The 20705-nt window shown below is 42.5% G+C and overlaps 1 protein-coding gene across 14 annotated transcripts in view; it reads right to left on the bottom strand.

Moving 5' to 3' along the window:
* Positions 1 to 20705, bottom strand: part of NFASC (neurofascin) — a 194297-nt gene that overhangs the window by 65672 nt on the left and 107920 nt on the right. For all 14 annotated transcript variants that reach the window (XM_073587184.1, XM_073587192.1, XM_073587177.1 and 11 more), the window contains 4 exons: positions 19050 to 19161; positions 18800 to 18966; positions 2530 to 2677; positions 2309 to 2433 (listed from right to left, as the gene is read on the bottom strand). In XM_073587184.1, the coding sequence (XP_073443285.1) occupies positions 2309 to 2433; positions 2530 to 2677; positions 18800 to 18966; positions 19050 to 19161 (552 nt within the window). The remainder of the gene's footprint in view (positions 1 to 2308; positions 2434 to 2529; positions 2678 to 18799; positions 18967 to 19049; positions 19162 to 20705) is intronic.

Raw genomic sequence — 20705 nt, 5'->3', positions numbered from 1 at the left:
CAGCCCTGTAGGCACCCATAGGAGAATTGTACAGGTAAGTAAATTGATGGGTATATTGTAATGATCATTTCAAAAGATCATAATGTCTGTGTCGTTCTCTAGCACCTCCCTCTTCCTCCCCTCTCCATAGACTGTTATAGGCAGCAACTGTCATCTCATATGTCAATAATGTGAAAATCTGTTTTTATTTAATACAGATTTTACCCATGAACTGTAAGTGAAAGCTCTCTCCACAAGGAAAAATAAGCAGCTTTCTCTGATGAGATGCATTACAAAATATCTTATGTATTTATGGATAAAACGGTGCTATTTATCCAGTTTAAAACCAGGCAATTTATATTTTTTTATCGTTTGGATATTCAGATAGTTTTTACATCTTTAATTTGTGATATTTGAGGCGTAATTTTTATTTTATTTTCATACTTCTTTCTCTAATTTTTTCACAAATGTGGAGCGATATCAGTAGCAAAATAAAGAAAATGTGTGTTTTTCACAATTTTTTATAATCAGAAAAAAACACGAAAATACATCTTAAATTTAGTTCTCCTTTCCATAACAGTTATTTTTACGTTTTTTCTTCAAAAGGAGGTGTGGCAAGTAACAGCGATTTGGATTGGCAGCAAATTTTCTTATATATATATATATATATATTTTTTTACTGCTTTTTAATGTATTTAATAATTTTTCAAAAGATCTTTGAGGCTATGGGCCCACGTAGCGTTTTAAAACGCACACTAAAAACTGGACTCCTTCCCAGAAATCGCGTGTTTTTTTCCGCGCGATTTCACCGCGATTCTGTTCGCGATTTTGCCGCGATTTTCTCAAGCACTTTCCAAGCATCGCTTGGAAAGTGATTGACAGGTTGGTCACACTCATCAAACATAGTGTTTGACAAGTGTGAGCAGCTTTTTACTATTGAGGCCGCCTATGCGGTCTCAATAGTAAAAGATAAAATGTTAAAAATGCTAAAAAAATCGGGGTATATTTACCTTCCGACGTCCCGCGCTGCCATCCCGGGCCACAGCGTTCCCAGTAATGCCTTGCGAGACCTGTGATGACGTTGGTCTCGCGTTACTATAGCGATCTCGCGAGACCGCTAGAGTCACGCGAGACTACGTCATCACAGGACCTTGCCGCAAGGCATTACTGGGAACGCTTAGGCGGGAATGCAGTGCGGGACGTCAGAAGGTAAATATACCCCGATTTTTTATTCTTTTTTTTACAGGGGTATGGTACCCAGGGCCTGGAGGACAGTCTCCTCTCCTCCACACCCTGGGTACCAACCGCACATGAGACGCTTAACTTCCCGCATGGTGGGCATAGCCACCTGCGGGAAGTAAGCGATTCTCATGCACTCCTATGGGTGCGGAATCGCGGCAATTCTTTGCGATTCCGCACAAAAGAATGAGCATGCTGCGATTTTTTCCGCGATGCGTTTCCGCCGCAGAAAAAAGCGCAGTATTAGCACAGCATGTGCGGAATGCCATAGGAATGAATGGGGGGCATTTTGTACACGATTTTTAAACGTTTTCACGCCGAAAATTGCGGCAAAAACGCTTAAAAATCGCATCGTGGGCACATAGCCTCAGGGTCATTTCAGCATTTAAATACTATTATTTACCTGATTTCCTCTGTAAGTGGGGCTGGTATGTTGGCCTCAGTTACAGGAGTTACAGGAGAAACTCAGCCTATTGGCTACATTCCGCGGCACCCGGAGGAGGAGGTTAGTGCTTCCAATTACTGTATACACAGTGCTTGTTTAGGTTTGGTTTATTACTGTCTCTGTGTTCTTTATGGGAAGTCCAGCTGTGTCTGACACCCTGTTCCCACAGTGAAGTTTTAGACATTTAGAAGTTTCCCAGCCATCATGACTACAAGGAATCAGTGTCTTCTGATTTGTGGCAATGCTATTATTATTATAACATGAGAAAAAGGAAGAAACGCGGACGGCACCGCTGTTACCATATGACTTCTGGTGGTATGCGGTATCCGGAGCACTCAATGCTGGCAGCTGCGGGTGCTGGTCTGGAAGTCCACAACGCTGAATATATCCAAAAAGAAACAAAGACCGCACTCCTGGAGCTGGTGGAAATATCTCTGGGTTTATTGGCACATGCTGTACATGTCGGCCGGGGGAGTGATATCAGGAGAGGAAAAACAGCTGTTTTTCCTCTCCTTATATCACTCCCCCGGCTGACATGTACAGCATGTGCCAATAAACCCAGCGATATTTCCATCAGCTCCAGGAGTGCGGTCTTTCTTTCTTTTTGGCTATTATTATTATTCTATTGTAAAAAATTTTAAGTACCCTGAATGGTGAGATAGGCTTTAGCAAAGTCCTGATCCAATTCGGTTTTAGCCACACAGGTGTACGCGCCTTGGTCCTTCTCAGCTACACCAAAGATAATGAGAGCATCATCTTCTTTCTTCATTCTGTAATAATAAAATCATAAAATGAGCAATCCAAAAATACCCCATATGCCTTTTGTGATTTTATACTGCAGTTCTGCAGGTTATGCTCAGACGTACCTGCTATTGATGTACAGATGACTATCATCCTTCATCCATGTTACTGTTAATCTTAGTGACGAATCACTCCTCACTCGACAGTCCAGACATACTGAGGAGCCCCGTCTAGCTATCTGATCTTCAGGACCCTTAATAATACGAGTAGGCTCTGTAAAGAGAAAACACTCAAACATGACAAATTGTAACCAAAACCAATTTATTCTTATTATGCATTGAAAAATATCAATACCCAGACGGATACAAGTTGAAAAGTCACAATGTGCAATGCAAATTAGTATTGGTTGTCACACAGCTCTCCAAAAACAACTGATGAAACTGGATTAGCTTGGGATGCTTATTCATTTTAGGGGCTAATTGCATTTAATTTCTGGATGCTGAATTCTAGATAGTAAAAGCACTCTGCATCATTTTTGTGTTAAGTTGAACTGTTTTAAACCCTTTACCCCCCAAAGACCGTTTTCACCTTCATGACCAGGCCAAATTTTACAATTCTGACCAGTGTCACTTTATGTGGTAATAACTCTGGAAAGCTTCAAAGGATCCCACTGATTTTGAGATTGTTTTTTGTATCGATGTATTGTATGATATTGTATTGTATGATATTGTACTTAATAATAGTGGGAAAATTTATATGATGCAGTTTGCGTTTATTTGTGCAAAAAAATGGAAATTTGGAAAATATGTTGAAAATGTTGCTATTTTCAAACTTTTAATTTTTATGGTCTTAAACCAGCGAGTTATGTCACATAAAATAGTTAATGAATAACATTTCCCACATCCTTTTTTTGTTAGAAGGGTTAAGCGTTGACCAGGAATTTCTCATTTTTTGCACAAAGAAAGACTAGAAGCAATGGGATGAAACTGAATGGGAGGAGACACAGATTAGATATTAGAAAAAACTTTTTGACAGTTAGAGTGATCAATGAGTGGAACAGGCTGCCACGAGAAGTGGTGAGTTCTCCTTCAATGGAAGTCTTCAAACAGAGGCTGGACAGACATCTGACTGGGATGATTTAGCGAATCCTGCTTTGAGCAGGGGGTTGGACCAGATGGCCCAGGAGGTCCCTTCCAACTCTACGATTCTATGATTCTATGATTCTAAAATTTATAAAACTTTTTTTTTTTAGGGACGACATCACATTTGAAGTGACTTTGAAGAGCCTATATGACAGAAAATACCCAAAAAGTGACACCATTCTAAAAACTGCACCCCTCAAGGTGCTCTAAACCACATTCAAGAAGTTTATTAATCCTTCATGTGCTTCACAGGAATTAATGGAATGTGGAAGGAAATAATAACTTTTTTTTTCACAATAATTTTACTATAGACCCAATTTTTTTTTATTTTTCCAAGGGTAAAGGGAGAAAATAGAACCCAAAATTTGTTGTGTAATTTCTCCTGAGTACGCTGATACCCCACATGTGGGAGAAAACTACTGTTCAGGCGCATGACAGGGCTCGGAAGGTACTTTTTTAAAAATTTGCTGGAATTATTAGTTGCAAATTTGTTGCACTTGAAGAGCCCGTGATGTGCCTAAACAGTGGAAACTCCCCACAAGTGACACCATTTTACAAAGTAGTCCCTTCAAGGAATGTATCTAAATATGTGGTGAGCACCTTGAACCCCCAGATACTTCACAGAAGTTCATGTCACATTGGTATTGGTAGAGTCCCTAAGGTGCCAGAACAGCAGAACCTTCCCACAAGTGACGTCATTGTACAAACTACACCTCTAAAATAAATTTATCTAGGGGTGAAGTGAGCACATCAACACCATATGTGCCTCAGAGGAATTTTTACCATTGGTTGGTGAAGAAATAATAATTTTTTTTTTCCAGCTAAAATGTTGATTTAGGCCCCAATTAATTAATTTTTAAAAAGGCAAATAGGAAATAGTGGACCTCTCATTGATGTGCAATTTCTCCTGAGTAAGCCAATACCCTACAAATAATCGGGAACTACTGTTGAGGCACAGTGCAGAACGCAAAAGGGAAGGAGCGCTGTAATTTAGTGAAGATTTTATTGTGATGGTTTGCGTGTGCCATGAACCAGTGGGAGAGCGCATGAGGTGCTAGAACAGCATAACCCCCCATTAGTGACCTCATTTTATAAACTACACCTTTCAATGAATTCATCTAAGGGTGCAGTGATCAAATTGACACCATGGGTGTGTCACAGAATTTCATACCATAGGGCAGTGAAGATAAAATAATTAAATTTTTACCAAAAAAATTTTTGTTTTAGCCCCAGAATTTACTTTTACACTAGGGGAAATGAGTAAAAATGGCACCAAAATGTTTCACACAATTTCTATTGAACATGGAATTCCCGCATATATGGCTGTACAGTAGTGCTTAGCCACACGGTGAGACTCGGAAGTGACGTTGCGCTATTTGCCTCCTGGAGCGCAATTTTCCTGGAATAGTTTGTGGACTCCATATACAGAGCCCCTAAGTGCTAGAAGAGCAGAATACTCTCCTCAATTGACCCCATTTTTGAAATTATACACATTTCAGAATTTATCTACAAATGTAGTGATGATTTTGACTCCATAGGTGTTATCCAGAAACAAGCAGCAGTGAATGTTGCCGAGTGAAAATTGCAAATCTGCTATTCTAATGCCCGTACACTGTAGTGCCCAGCACATTATGCCCAGCTCATGCTTTTGGAGACATGTACTCGTAAATTAATCGGGCTCTCATCGCTACAGAAATGTCAAACAACTGGTTGCTAAATGTGGTTTAAGGAAAGAGAGCCCACATAGGGCGATAAAAGTGATTTTTTTGGGTGATAATACACGGTTAGTGCACTCACCTTTACAGGTTGTGAACAGTCACAACCTCTTGCAGAATGGGTTTTTCAATGTATCCGCGCTGACCACACAAGGACAGAAATATTCTTCAAAGCTATATTGTGCCGACGCGTTTCGTGGCAAATCTGCCACTTCCTTTGGCCCTGAGGAAGTGGCATATTTGCCTCTAAATGCGTTGGCACAATAAAGCTTTGAAGAATATTTCTGTCCTTGTGTGGTCAGAGCAGATACATCGAAAAACCCGGTCTTTTTCTTTCTCCTTTGGGAAATGTGGTTTAGACACACTGTTGGGCCCATAAGGGAAGCGGCATTGGGATTTGGGAGTGCAGAATTCGATGGATTTCTTTTGGGGGGGTGATGAGCCATAGTGCTTTTCCAGAGCCTTTGTACTACCAGTATCGTGGAAGCCCCTTATATTTCCATTAGCAGATGACGGAGCTGAGTGGGGACTTGCTTTTTCTGTGAATTAAGTTAAAGCTTTTATTGGGAATATTTTACATAACGTTTGGGATCACCTTTATTCTGAGCTCTGCGCTGAGCACTTATATTGGGGTTTAGATCTAAAGGTACGTGCCCACGATCAAAATTGCTGTGCTTTTGACGCTGCATATTTATTGTTTATCTAACGCAGCGACCAGATGTTAAAGCATAGTGGAAGGGATTTCTAAAAATCCAATGTCCATTATGCGTGTATGTGTGCCTGCAGATCACCCTCGGAAACTGTCAATTTATCTTGCAGAGATGCTAGTCTCCACAACAGAAATGTGATCGAGAGAATGTATTGGATGCGGTAAATCTGCATGGTTCAGTGAACCCACACGGATTTACCTGTGTTCAAAAGAACTCAGCGTTTTGGACACAGCGAAAATACCCTGCATTAAAACCGCTGCTAGTTCTGGATTGTGGGCACATAGCCTAAATCTCCAAAGACGTGATTCAAATGAAACCCCCGAGGGATGATTCACTATAATTAGGCAGCAGTATTCTGACTCATGGATATGTAGAACGTATGGTGCCTGGATAGACCTCTCTTTCTGGGCCCCTTCCATATCGACCTGTACTCACGTTCATACCGATTAATCAGACAGCTTAACTCAGCCACGATCTCATGTAAGAAGACTCCAGGAAAAGAGGGATGCTTTAACTGAAATTCTTGTATTATGATGAAAGCAGCAGGTAAAAAGGAACATTCTTCAGAGGACATGTAACAGGATGCATACAGATGGAGGGACGATCACAAAATGGAGAATGAAGGAGGGAACAAACATACATCACAGGACTACAGGGAGAGAGTTGGAACAAAATACAGGGAAAGGCAAACTTCTGCCTAGCAACAGAGATGCAACACAAACAATGCAAATATTAAATGATTTCCCAAGTCGTGGGACATGACACTCCCCGTCTGAAATCCTTGGATTTCACGATGTCCGTAATTCTTCGAAGTCGTTCGAACCTGAAAAACAAGAGAAAAGAGAAAAACATGTATGCAATAATAAACATCAAACATTTTTAAAGTCCAACTCGTTGTTGTTGACCCGTAGATCACACCGGAAGATAAGTCCAAGACTATAAACCCATCTTCGGATTGGGGAAGCCAGAAACATGCCAACTCTTCCACCAACCCAGCAATCCAATGGAAAATGTCAATGTTCAATAAAAAACTGGGGAATGAGGAGGAATGCTCCCCGCCGTGAGCAACGTCCAGGAGCAATGTTCAGTTCTTGTGACGTCCTCCTTTGGCAGTAGCAGCACGAGATCGGTGACCGGACGGAGGAAGGTTCGGGTAGAGTCCCCTTTTGTCACCTTAACTTCTGTCTTACGAGTCTTTCCGTCCTCGCTGGGCATGACCTTGGTGATAAGACCCATTGGCCAGTCGTTACGATGAGCCTCTTTGTCTTTTAAGAGAACAAGGTCTCCTTCTTGGAGATTGGGACTGGGTGTCTGCCATTTGTGACGGTTTTGAAGCAGGTGCAAGTATTCGGTCTTCCAACGGTGCCAAAACACGTTGGCTATGTGTTGTACTTGCTTCCACTGACGTTTGTAAATGTCCTTGTTATCGAAATTCCCGGGAGGAACTGTAGCAGCTCCAATCTTCTGTGTAAGAAGTGTAGCTGGGGTAAGAATCATTGGGGAATAACAACGTGGGACTTGGAGTTGCTCTAAGAACTTCAAGGACTTCTTCCATGTCTCCCACCTTTGCTGTTTCTGAGTCGGAAGCAGGGTGTCCCAATCAGTGTTCTCGGTAGTGAGCTGTCTTAACAGTATCTTGCCTTGAATAGTGATGGATGCTACAAACCCGAGAGGATCGTAGATGCTGTTTATGACAGATAGGACTCCTCGTTTGGTAAAGGGTTTGTCACAGGGCGACACTTGGAAGGTGAAGGTGTAATGTTTGATATCCCACAGTAGACCAAGGCTGCGCTGTGTGGGAGGAACATCAGAACCTAGGTTGAGGTCCTTTAGGTTCGTGGCATGGTCCTCAGATGGAAACGCGCTCAATACTTCTTGACTGTTAGAGATGATCTTGTGGAGTCTGAGGTTTGATGTGGATAGCATTTCCTGTGTCCTGGAGAGTAGGTCAATTGCCTCTTCACTTGTGGGCAAGGACTTGAGCCCGTCGTCTACGTAGAAGTTCTTCTCTACGAATTGACGAGCATCGGATCCGTACTCTCTCACCTTCCTGGGCTGTCCGTCTCAGTCCGTAGATCGCCACAGCAGGTGAAGGACTGTTGCCGAAGACATGGACCTTCATCCGGTAGTCTATGACTTGATTGTTGACATTGTTGTCTTTGTGCCATAGGAACCTAAGATAGTTTCTGCTGTCTTCCTTCATGATGAAGCAATGAAACATCTGCTGGATGTCGGCCATTATAGCAACAGGTTCTTGTCTGAAGCGGATCAATACTCCAAGGAGGCTGTTGTTCAGGTTGGGTCCAGTTAGTAGCAGGTTGTTGAGAGAGAGGCCTTCATACTGAGCACTGGAGTCAAACACCACTCTGATCTGGTTAGGCTTGCGAGGATGATAGACACCAAAGGATGGAAGGTACCAACATTCTTCTCCTTCCTTCAGTGGTGGCGCAGGTTCAGCATGATCTTTGTCAAAGATGTTCTGCATAAAGTCAATGAAATGCTTCTCCATCTCTGGTTTCCTCTTTAGGGTACGTTTTAAGGATGAGAACCTTGCAGTTGCTTGCTGCAGGTTGTTTGGCAACCTCGCTCTTGGGAAACGAAAGGGTAAAGGAGCTACCCAACTGTTGGAGTCATCTTGAACAATTTCTTTGTCCATAACCTTTATGAATTCTTTATCTTCCCTTGTGGGTGCTAACTTGTTGTCTTCACTTGTGGAATTGAACACTATTGACCCGAGGTTTTCGTCCCAGGGCTGGAGCATGTTCATGTTGTTGAAGGATTCCTGTTGCCTCTTGGTGTTGCTCACTTTCTCTTTCACCCAGTAATGATGTGGGCATGGCTGAAAATGAGTGCTGTGACCATTTGGCAAGATGTGTGTTTTGTAAGAGGAGATGTTATTAGGGCTCTTCATCTTGTGTATGCAAACATCGCCTATAATTACCCAGCCTAGATCAAAGCGTTGGGCAAATGGTGCGTCGTGTGGTCCGTTAATTTGCTGACGTACCTTGTGCAGCCGGAGAATGTCTCTGCCAAGCAGAATAAGGATATCTGCGCTGTTGTTGAGGGCTGGTATCTTGTTTGCTATCCCCTTGAGATGTGGGTGATGAAGAGCAGCCTCTGGCGTTGGGATCTCTTCTCGATTGGATGGAATCTGGTTGCACTCGACAAGTGTGGGTAAGGGTATCTCAACGGTGTTGTTGAGAGATGTCGCTATAAGACCACTGGCCCTTCTCCCAGAGACCTCTGTAACACCGCTGCAGGTACCTAAGGTGTAAGGGTAAGCATTTCCCTTTAAGTTAAACATATCAAAGAGTTCTGACCTTGCAAGTGATCGGTTGCTCTGATCATCCAAGAGGACGTACACCTTCGCTGCTTTGTCTGGGTGACCGTTGGGATATACGTTCACCAGGCAAATCTTCGTACAGGACTTGTCCCAGAGACCTTCTCCGCAGACTTCTGTGCATGAAGAAGATATTGTGGTATGACTTGCAGTTTGAGCTGCGTCCTCCCCGCCATGGCTCGTGGTGGGGGAAGGAGTACGTGTAGAGTCAGGACGGTATGGGTGGAGTGCTTGTACGTGATCCTCACTGTCACACTCCATACACTTAATTGTAGTTTTACAGTCTTTAGCAAGGTGTTCAGTAGAAGCACAACATCTGTAGCATACCCCGAACTTCTTTAGAAGTTCCTTGCGTTCTTGGAGCGGTTTCTTCCTGAAGCCGATGCACTTTTTTAAGGGATGTGGCTTCTTGTGGATGGGACACTCACGATTTGGGTTCTCTATCTTTTCACCCTTGTTGCTCTTGCCTGGGGCTGATGTTGGTAAGGGAAGAATATCCGTCTTCTTCACTGACACTGAACCCCTGCAGTTTCTGTCATTCGAGCGTGTGCTCACGTATTTAGAGGGAGGTGAAGCTGGGCCACTGGATTCTCCGTAGGAAAAGCTTGGGTCGTTCTTACGCTCTGCAATGTCTTTTATAAACTCACAGAAGTAGGAGAACAGAGGAAATGACACTTGATGGTCTTTCTTGTATTTTGACCCTATTGCAGTCCACTTCTCTTGTACATTGTATGGTAGCTTGGAGATAATGGGGTTTACTCCACGAGCAGTGTCCAGGTAGCTAAGGCCAGGTAGGTGGGTGTCTGCCTTGGCCAGCTGGAGCTCTAACAGCAGGTCACTGAGCTCTAGGAACTTTGAACTGTCCTTGCTGGATATCTTTGGAAAACTCTGTAGTCGCTTGAACAGTGCATCTTCTATGGCTTCTGGACTGCCAAAGTTTCTCTCTAGCCTTTCCCAAGCAGCCATGAGACCAGCCGTTGGATTACTGATATGTACAGACCTGAGTCTCTTGACACGCTCTGTGGATTGTGGTCCTAACCATTTGATCAGCAGGTCCAGCTCTTCCGCAGCAGTGATGCCAAGGTCACCAGTTACGGTTCTAAAGGCACTTTTCCAACCTCTGTAATTTTCAGGTTGGTCGTCGAACCTTGTGAGACCGGTTTTAGTAAGTTCACGGCGAATCATGTACCTTGCGAAGTCGGACATGTCTGTTCTGTCTGACTTAGGATGCACAATTGTAGGCTGAGCGGTGTTGTACATAGAGGTGGAGACGTCTTGGCCTTGAAACATGGGGAAGTATGGAGTGGAATATGCATTTAGTCCAGCAACTGGTTTGGTGGGTATAGTTTCTGCTACATGTGGAGGTGGCACTGTGTGGTTGTCGAGGGTATAATGACCTTGAATGCAGGATTCTGTAAGTGGATCGGCATCCTAGTGCTCTAGAGAATCGTCAACACCATCAAGAGTGTTAGTGATGATCTGCGGTTTGCCATCTTGGCTTAGCACGTAGTCTCTTGTGCGTTCAATAGGGTCTTCTGCCTCCATTTCACACAAACTGACGCTGTCTCTTTGACTCCCACTGACAGCCTGCTCGAGTACCTTTAATTCTGCCATGGCTGTTGCATGCTCACATTCCTTCTCTAGAGCTTCCTTTTCCGCTTTCACGCGTGCCGCTTCTGCATCCATTTTTGCTCTATTTTGTGCAGCAGCTGCATCCATTTCTGCTCTCTTTTGTGCAACAGCTGCGTCCATTTCTGCTCTCTTTTGTGCAGCAGCTGCATCCATTTCTGCTCTCTTTTGTGCAACAGCTGCGTCCATTTCTGCTCTCTTTTGTGCAAAGGCAGCTTGTACCTTAGTAGTTTCAGCCTTAGCACGTGCTCTTATAAGCTGCTCAGTAAGAGTAGAATATTTTGATGAACTTGACCTAGATGAACGTTTTGAGTGCTTACACGATTTGGATGAGCGAGTTGATGCATCTGGTGTTCATGCAATTCTAGCCTCTATCTTGGCTTTAATGTCACGTACAGTGCAGTCTCTTTCAGAATTAAGCTGCTGGAAACCTTGCAATTCGTTTAAAGTCTCTGGGAGATTCAGTTTCTTCAGGAGAATAATGTATTGGTCACTCTTCTCCATGTACATTTGGTATGCTGTGCATAATTGTTCTAGAACTCCCTCTGGTGGTAACTCATGAGAAGCAGGCCTTGATGCAGTGTCTATGTGACTCAGCACTTTCTTCCATACTGAAGACACATCACTATATAATTCACATTTTGCAGTCTCTAAATTCTCCATGACTTTCCATGTGGGTTTGACTGTACGTTTTCCCCTTTCGCTAGATGGTGGATGGGGGTCTGGGTCTCTTTCCTGTGCTTGTAAGTCTGGTAGGGACATTGTATTCCTTGCTTCAGACATGATTAGATTGCAGGCAGGAAGAGTTGATGATGGGGGTTATACTTCCCACTGTTCAGCAACAGGAAATACACAGAGACTCTGCACAGAGTTGATACTTGTATCTAATGCTGGAGCAGCTGCAGGGTCCTGTGTAATGATGGGAGTTATATTCCTCTCTGTTCAGCTGCAGTGTGTGGCTTCTATGCACGCTGGGGTCTGGCTGGAACTGGGTTACAGTCTATCTGGGAAATGTCCTTTTCCACTGAGATTTAGCACAGACCTTGAGTTACTGTCTCTGAAGGCAGGTTATTCCTTTTTACTATTCTGACTCATGGATATGTAGAACGTATGGTGCCGGGATAGACCTCTCTTTCTGGGCCCCTTCCGTATCGACCTGTACTCACGTTCATACCGATTAATCAGACAGCTTAACTGAGCCACGATCTCATGTAAGAAGACTCCAGGAAAAGAGGGATGCTTTAACTGAAATTCTTGTATTATGATGAAAGCAGCAGGTAAAAAGGAATATTCTTCAGAGGACATGTAACAGGATGCATACAGATGGAGGGACGATCACAAAATGGAGAATGAAGGAGGGACAAACATACATCACAGGACTACAGGGAGAGAGTTGGAACAAAATACAGGGAAAGGCAAACTTCTGCCTAGCAACAGAGATGCAACACAAACAATGCAAATATTAAATGATTTCCCAAGTCGTGGGACATGACAAGCAGAGTTACTGTGGACTCTGTCTGGCCTCTGATCAGCGGTGTCCTTTTCTGAGGTGCAAAAAACTGTTGCCAACCAAACTTATATGCACGTGTAAAAAGAAGGACACAGTTGGATCATAGGCCAGACGGCATCCACAGTGCCACCATCTGCTTCATTAAAGGGAATCTTCCGTCAGGAGCTTTGTCTGAATCACATATTTCAGTGATAACATGGAAACCCTGGTGCAAAAGCTCAGCGTAGAGGGCAGGATAAATGTGCGCCGAGCCTTACTGCGATCTTTTGGAGGCAGAATGAACAAATCAACAGCATGTGAAGAATTGGTTTTATTTATTTTTTACACTGTTCCTCACTGTTACAGCGACACTGGATTTATATATTTTTTTTTATGTTTGGCTGTTGTCACACTGAGAGCTATAATTTTTCCATATTTCTACTGCCAGTCATGTGAGGGCTTGTTTTTTGCGGGACTAGTTGACATATTTATTGCTACCATTTTTGGGCATAGAGAAGCGAACATGGAAAAAATTGAAAAAACACTTATGAGAGGATGCAGCAGACCTCCATTGATAAAGGCTGGGGAAGCACAGGGGCAACCCACTGATGAAGACAGCCAGTAATCCAGCAAAAGAGGGGCTGGCTGCCTAGTGGGAAAAACGCACAAAAAAAAGGCTTGCATAAAACACAGATAAGTGTGGTGCAGTGTCTGAACAGCCTATTAATGACGCCCATAATATAAGCAGGCGGGCTGCTCAGCACTATATATATGCATCACACAGAAAAAACCAAGCTAACATACAGAGGTCTAGCTGCATTCTGAAAAAATGATAAAAAGTGCAAAAAGATTAAAAGATATGGGGTATTAGTTACTATTTTGGCCAAAGCAGATAAACTCTCAACCCAAACGTCAAGGGTCCCCAAATTTTGCGAGTCCCTAACACTAAATCTGAAAACAGCGAACATGGAAAAAATAAAAAAAAACACACACGAGAGGTAGCTAGTGCATCAGTCAGGGTTTGGTGAGTCTACCTCTCATATGTGTTTTTTTTACTATTTTCCATGTTCGCTGTTTTCAGATTTAGTGTTAGGCACTCACAAAATTTGGGGACCCTTGACGTTTGGGTTGCGAGTTTATCTGCTTTGGCCAAAATAGTAACTAATTCCCCATATCTTTTTATCATTTTTGCAGGATGCAGCTAGACCTCTTTATGTTGGCTTGTTTTTTTCTGTGTGATGCATATATATAGTGCTGAGCAGCCCACCTGCTAATATTATGGGCGTCATTAATAGGCTGTTCAGACACTTTGCACCACACTTATCTGTGTTTTATTTTTTTTATTTTTGTGCATTTTTCCCACTAGGCAGCCAGCCCCTCTTTTGCTGGGTTACTGGCTGTCTTCATCAGTGGGTTGCACATGTGCTGCCCCAGCCTTTATCAATGGAGGTCTGCTGCATCCTGCTAGTGCATCAGTCAGGGTTTGGTGAGTCTACTTCTCATATGTGTTTTTTTGTACCATTTTCAAGCACATGACATATTTATGAACAACAAATAGTTCAAAGTTTGGTAAAATTGATAAGGCAGCTTTATTCTTCGTGTCAGTATGATTACAGCAATACCAGATTTATATTTTTATGTTTTGGTGCTTTCGCACAATAAACACTATTTGATAGAAAAAAATTATTTTTGTGTGGCTTTATTGTGAGAGCTATACATTTTTTATTTTTCCACTAATGAAACTGAATTGCGGCTTATTTTTTAGCGGAACAAAATGACGTTTTCAAGGATACCATTTTTATTTACATTCGTCTTTCTGATCACGTTTTATTTCACTTTTTGATCGGTGGTATGAAAAAAGCTTTTTTTTCCTTGTTTTTTTCATGTGTTCAATGAAGGGGTTAACAGTATTATAGGTAGAGTCATTCCGAACACGGCAATACAGATACCAAATATTTGTATTTTTTTTTGCTTATTTATTTTTCATAAAAATATTTATTTATGGGATATATATATATATATATATATATATATATATATATATATATATATATATATATATATATATATATGTATCGTATATAAGCCGACCCAGGTATAAGCCGACCCCCTAATTTTGCCACAAAAAGCTGGGTAAACTTACTGATTCGCATATAAGCCTAGGGTGGGAAATGCAGCAGCTACTGGTAAATTTCAAAAATAAAAATAGATACCGATAAAAGTAAAATTAATTGAGACATCAGTAGGTTAAATGTTTTTGAATATCCATATTGAATCAGGAGCCCCATATAATGCTTCATACCGTTCATGATGGCCCCATAAGATGCTCCATACAAAATACACCCCATATAATGCTGCACAAAGGTTAATAATGGCCCCATAAGATGCTCAATAGAATAATATGCCCCATATGCTGCTCCATAAAGGTTATGGCCCCATAAGATGTTCCACAGATTATGCCCCATATGCTTCCCCATAAAATGCTCCATAGATTATGCCCCATATGCTGCCCCATAAGATGCTCCATAGAATAGGCCCCATATGCTGCCGCTGCTGCTGTAAATAAAAAAAAATGACATACTCACCTCTCGTCACTGGGGGCCAGGTGCCGGTGTCCTGAGCAAGCGGGGACACTGGCGCGCTATGGGGGACAGATGGCGGTGTCACCACTGGCTCAGGGCCCCGGCACCTGAGATATTCACCTGTCCCCGTTCCACCACTGCATGCCGCTCTGTCTTCCGGGTTCTCTGTCAGTGAATGTTCAGGCAGAGCAGGCAGAGGGTGCGGCGCGCACTAACAACGTCATCGCACCCTCTGACATGAACGTCACAGACAGAGGACGCGGAGGACAGCAGGGGAGCTGCAGAGACGCCCCGGGGGATAAGTATGATCTGACACCCCCGCTCCCTCTCCCCCGCTGACCCCCTGGTGTATATGACTCGCGTATAAGCAGAGAGAAGGACTTTAAGCCTTAAAAAATGGGCTGAAAATCTCGGCTTATACGCAAGTATATACGGTAGATAGATATTTATGATTTTGTACAAAATAGTTTTACAATCTTTTTAAACTTTTTTCTAGGTCCCACTATGGGACTTTGACAGTTTTGATTGCAGTTATAAAGCATAGCAATGCAGGAGCATTGCTATCTACATACATAATCGCCAGTTGGGACTTCTGGCCGCTGTCCCCGAATCCCATAAGGCACCGCGGCAGTGTCACTTGCGCAGGGGTATTTCGTTGCCTCAAGGTCACGAACTGAGCCTGCGCAAGTAACACTCATGTCACCGCTATTCCCGCGCATGCGCAGTAAGAGCCACAACTGCGCGCTCTACCCGCGCATGTGCGGTAACAACGTGGCTGTTACTGCGCCTGCATGGGGAATAGGGGTGACGTCTATGTTTTACTTGTGCAGCTGCAGTAACAGCCTTACGGCCACGAACTGCGCCTGTGCAAGTGACAGATATACGTCACCACTATTCCCAGTAACAGCCATAACTGTGCGGTGTACCCGCGCATGCTTACTTACAATTTTTGATTACCTCACGCAGCACAAACTTCTCCGCAGTCCCATTCTCTGTATCAATTTTGTCTACTATCCGAGACACAAAAATATTGTCTACTACTGGTATGTACATAGTTCATACCACTGAGGCATTGCTTCTGGATTTGCCATTTTAACTGTAAAGAGCAAAAAAAATAACTAAAAATATTTGGCCTCAAGACCATTACGGCACAAAGAAAGCCAGTACCACGCCAATATAGGAAGAAACAGTGGACAAGCGGGGAAAGAGGTCAAATGACCCAACACATACAATACAAAAATGCAGAGGGATGATATAGAACAGATATGTTGGAAAGCGCAAACGGTGTGAGGCATGTCCGCTGCTCCTGTCAGCACCACTAGGCATACACAGATGTTAATTTCACCGCACTCCCGATGTGATGGCATTGGGCCTATTTCTAGTGTTTTACTTTATAACTGTCAGTTCTGCACTGACACAAGTTAGATAGATCATGCACTGCACATGATCTAACTTGCTAGCCCTGGTGACCCGGATGTCGTCATGGCGACATCGTTTCACCATGGCAACGATTGGCTCCTTCGCAATGACGTTGCGGGGTTGCTGATCGGAGGGCAGAGGGAGCCCCCTCTTCCTGCCTTCTAAATGCGGAGATTGATATTGTTTGCTGCATTTAGGGGGTTAAACTGCCGGGTGTCAACTGTCATGTCAGATGAACATCCAGTGGCGATTGTGCATGAACAGCTTGTATGCAGGCAAAATCGTCTGGACGTATCCATACGTTCAAGGTTGGGAAGAACGTCCCAACCTGGACGTATGTATATATCTAAGGTCATGAAGGGTTAATGTCAAAATTACACCCACCCCAAAGAAAAGACATTTTGCATGTTTGCCTCATGTTGAGCGAAAACAAGGAACGCTAGTGCCATCTATTGAAAGTAGCAATCCTGAAAGTCAATGTCGACCCCTTAATAGGTTGTTTCAAATATCTTGGAAAACTAACCACAGATATTTTGTGGATGTAGGCTTGCACACATCCTCCTCATGTATTCCAAGACAGAACGGATAATGTCAAGATCAGGGTTTTGTGGGGCCATATCATCGCTTCAAGAACTCCTTGCTCTTTTTTAAGCTACAAATAGTTCTTAATTACATTGGCTGTACATTTGGGCTTGTTGTCCTGCTGCAGAATAAGTTTGAATCCAATCAGACCGCCTCCCTGGTGGTATTATAACATGGATAAGTATCTGCCTATATTTCTCACCATTGAGGAATACCATTAAACCTGACCAAATCCTCAACTCCATTTCCTAACATGCAGACCCAAACTTGCAAGAAACCTCCACTATGCTTGACTGTTGCCTGCACACATTCATTATCATACAGCTCTCCATACCTTCGTATTTCACATTTCAACTAATCAGTCCAGAGCACCTGCTGCCATTTTTCTGCCTTAGTTACTATGTTTTGATGCATAGTAAAGGTGGTTCTCCAACAATAAGATAAAATGGCATCCTTGATATAATTTAAGATGCAGCCCGCCCTAGTGACATGTCAGTACAGGCTGCAGACTGAAGACATACAGCTCTTGAGACCTGTGTGTCAACAGACAGCAGCTTAATCACGTATATCTCAATCAAACTGGAGCAGTGCTGTCATATGAGAAGAAATGCTTTAACCTACATTATGCTCGGTGAGGAGATCTCAAGCTCCATCCTCCTTCTCCTTCATCAGCCTGACAGCTTTATATTAATGCACAAAGGATGACTGAGCCCAACAGGAAATCAAATAAATATTGAAGAGGATGAAGCTGGAGATAACCTTCTTTGTGATCAGCAAGGAATAGATATATTTCTTCACAAATCATAGCCGTGCTCCTGGCTATCACACTGGGGTATGTGTGATACAGCTCTTTTCAGTTGACACATATATCTCAGAAGCTTTATGCTTTTAGTCTGTAGCCCATGCTGATAGGTGATTAGGATGGGCTACAGTTTGAATTATATCAGGGATGCCATTTTATCCAATTCTCTGAGATCCCCTTTTAGTTACTTGGCCTTGCTTCCATGTGAAAGGTAAGGCTTTAGGCCATAGTTCTTCCATAAAGACCACTTCAGGCCAGACTTTTCAGAACAGTCGATGGGTGTAGCTATGTCATGTCCCAATGGTTGCTGTCATTCCTGAGCTGATGGAACTGCTGGAATCTTCTGATAATGAAGGGGAGTCAGCACGATGTGTCTTTTAGCCGCTGCACTAAGCTGGGTGACCACTGCGTCTGCAATCCTCAATACTGAGACATACAGCCAGATACTGATCCAATATGCAATACCAAAAGGAAACCATGTGACGGACTTCAAGTTTACTCTGCAGCAAAGACACCAAACATACAGCCAATGTCATTAAGAACTATTTTCAGCATAACGAACAACATGAAGTCCTTCTTGGAATGACTCTTGGAAGTGATATTATGGCTCCTACAAGGCCCAGCTCTTCAACATCAACAAGTCTTGCTGGAATTACATGAAGAGAGAGAAGGATTTTCCCAAGCACACATCCACAGATCTGTGGTTAGCTCTCCAAGATGTTACTCTTCAAAATGGTGTGCAAGTGCACCTAAAAGACTTGATTCTGCTTTGAAGGTAAAGGGCAGTCACATCAAATATTTACTTGAATTTGTTTTCTCTTTTAAAGTGATTTGATAATAAACTATTAACATTTCGAGTTTTGAAAGCATGTATGTATACTTTACAATGAATATGAAAGGCCTAATTGGTCTAAATAAATAAAATAAGATAAAACTGACACAATATACAGTAACAACAAGAGATAATTCTTTTTTGCAATTCTACCTTTCACCTCCAGCCGCACAGTATTTTCAGCATTTCCAAGGATATTGGTAGCAACACAGGTGTATTTGCCTTGATCCTCCTTCCGTACAACACTAATCTCTAGGGTTCCATTCTCATGTACTCTGTAATTTCCTCCGTCCAGGTTACTGCCCTGTCCATTCTTAAACCTATACATGTGAAGGTATAGCAATGTCAAATAAATTGGTAATGCACCTTGAACTATATCAACAGCAACACAATGAATTCTCACCATCGAAGTGTAGGAATAGGAGAGCCAAAAAACGGACAGTCTAGTTGAGTCCTGTTGTACTCAATAACTCTTATAAGTTGATTGCGAGGGCCCAGGACTCGTGATGGAACATCTACAGTGAGAATATACAGTGTAAACATCAGACATTATTAGTACTAAATAGCCCATCAATGCAGAAACAACATGGTTATATCTTTAAAATATATATATATATATATATATATAGATATAATATAACTTATGACAATATACTGATAATTATGGTAAAAGACATATGTGTAAGGAGTTAGTCAACCAGTTTCACAATACAAAATGCGTAGAATATTAAATCGATCTCTTAGACCCAATGACGCTGCTGTACTTATGTAAGAATTGTTATAAGTCTTTGATATTAAAAAAAAGCTCTGGCTGGATTTGACTATGAAGAAAAAAATAAAATAAAACAGAATAATTATTCAAACAATCTGTCATGAAGGTTCAAAATAAGTACAACAGCCTCGTCAGGAATAACAGATCTATTTAAAGTTAACCTATTAACGTCTAAAAGTTTTAACTTGTAGATTAATCATGCTTGAATCATGTAGGAAGAAAATTAAGTATTTTTCTCCCTTAAGCCACTTGTCATCAGGGTGGGGTAGGGAGTGGTAACAGTCACTGCTCACTACACAGTGTGCGCAGCTGTAATCATCCCCCTGCACTCTGATTGACAGCCAGTGCACACGTAAGCTGCTTACATAAGCTGCAGAGCTGAATGTCAATCTGTGTGTCTGGGAGTGAGAACAGCTGCTTTCACTGCATAGTAAGAGGTGACCAACCACTCCTTGCATTGCTTTGATGACTAGAAAAAAGAGAATGACTGCAGGGAGAATAAAGCTTAATTTTCTCTCCGTAGCTGCTGCTCCAGTAAGCTGGCTAAACACTATTTAACTGCAGAGTAGACCTATATCTGCAGGTAAATAGCATTACTGGACTTGATTGGGTCCCTTTAATAATGTGCATCCTCGGGCGCACATTCACTTGAAGTTTCTGCAGGCGTCGGCAGGCCCCTGACCTTCAGGACCCAGTTGCAGCTGCAGTCGTTACTGAGCAATAAAGACCAATTCCAGATGAGTGTAGCAATAATTTTAGCCCCATGATGTATGCCCAGGTGGTCCTAATGCTAAAGATAAACCAAGGCGTACAGTAGGTATCATACACTTTACCCAACACAGTCCAGGCCTTGATGTTCAATGCATCTTCCAGAGACAGAATACAGAGTAGTTTTACAGAAATGTAACTTAAAAGACTGAATCTAATTCATCATTCACAGATATTTTAAATCACTTTTTTTTGCCTTGTATTTTAGTTGACTTTTTAGTGACAAATTCTTGAAAAATGGTGCACATTACGTGTTTCACACAAAATAAAAAATGCTCTTCATTTTTGTTTTTAACCTTCATTGTGACCTTTTAGGCTGGGGCTACATGAACAAAGGATGCTAAGTGTCGCTGCTATATTGCAGTGCACTACAAAAGATTGGAGTCGCATTGCAACCCTGAGGTACTGCGACAAGTAATTTGCAAACATTCCGATATGGATGAACTTCTTGTGACCTACCTGTTGGGGTCGCAGTACCCGGGTGGGGGGTCACAATGCAATCCCATTCACTTGTATTGT

The sequence above is a fragment of the Dendrobates tinctorius genome, unplaced genomic scaffold (genome assembly GCF_039654945.1).
Source record: "Dendrobates tinctorius isolate UK_male_01 unplaced genomic scaffold, ASM3965494v1 ptg000098l, whole genome shotgun sequence".
Taxonomy (NCBI): domain Eukaryota; kingdom Metazoa; phylum Chordata; class Amphibia; order Anura; family Dendrobatidae; genus Dendrobates; species Dendrobates tinctorius.
This window is presented reverse-complemented; position numbering and strand designations above follow the sequence as displayed.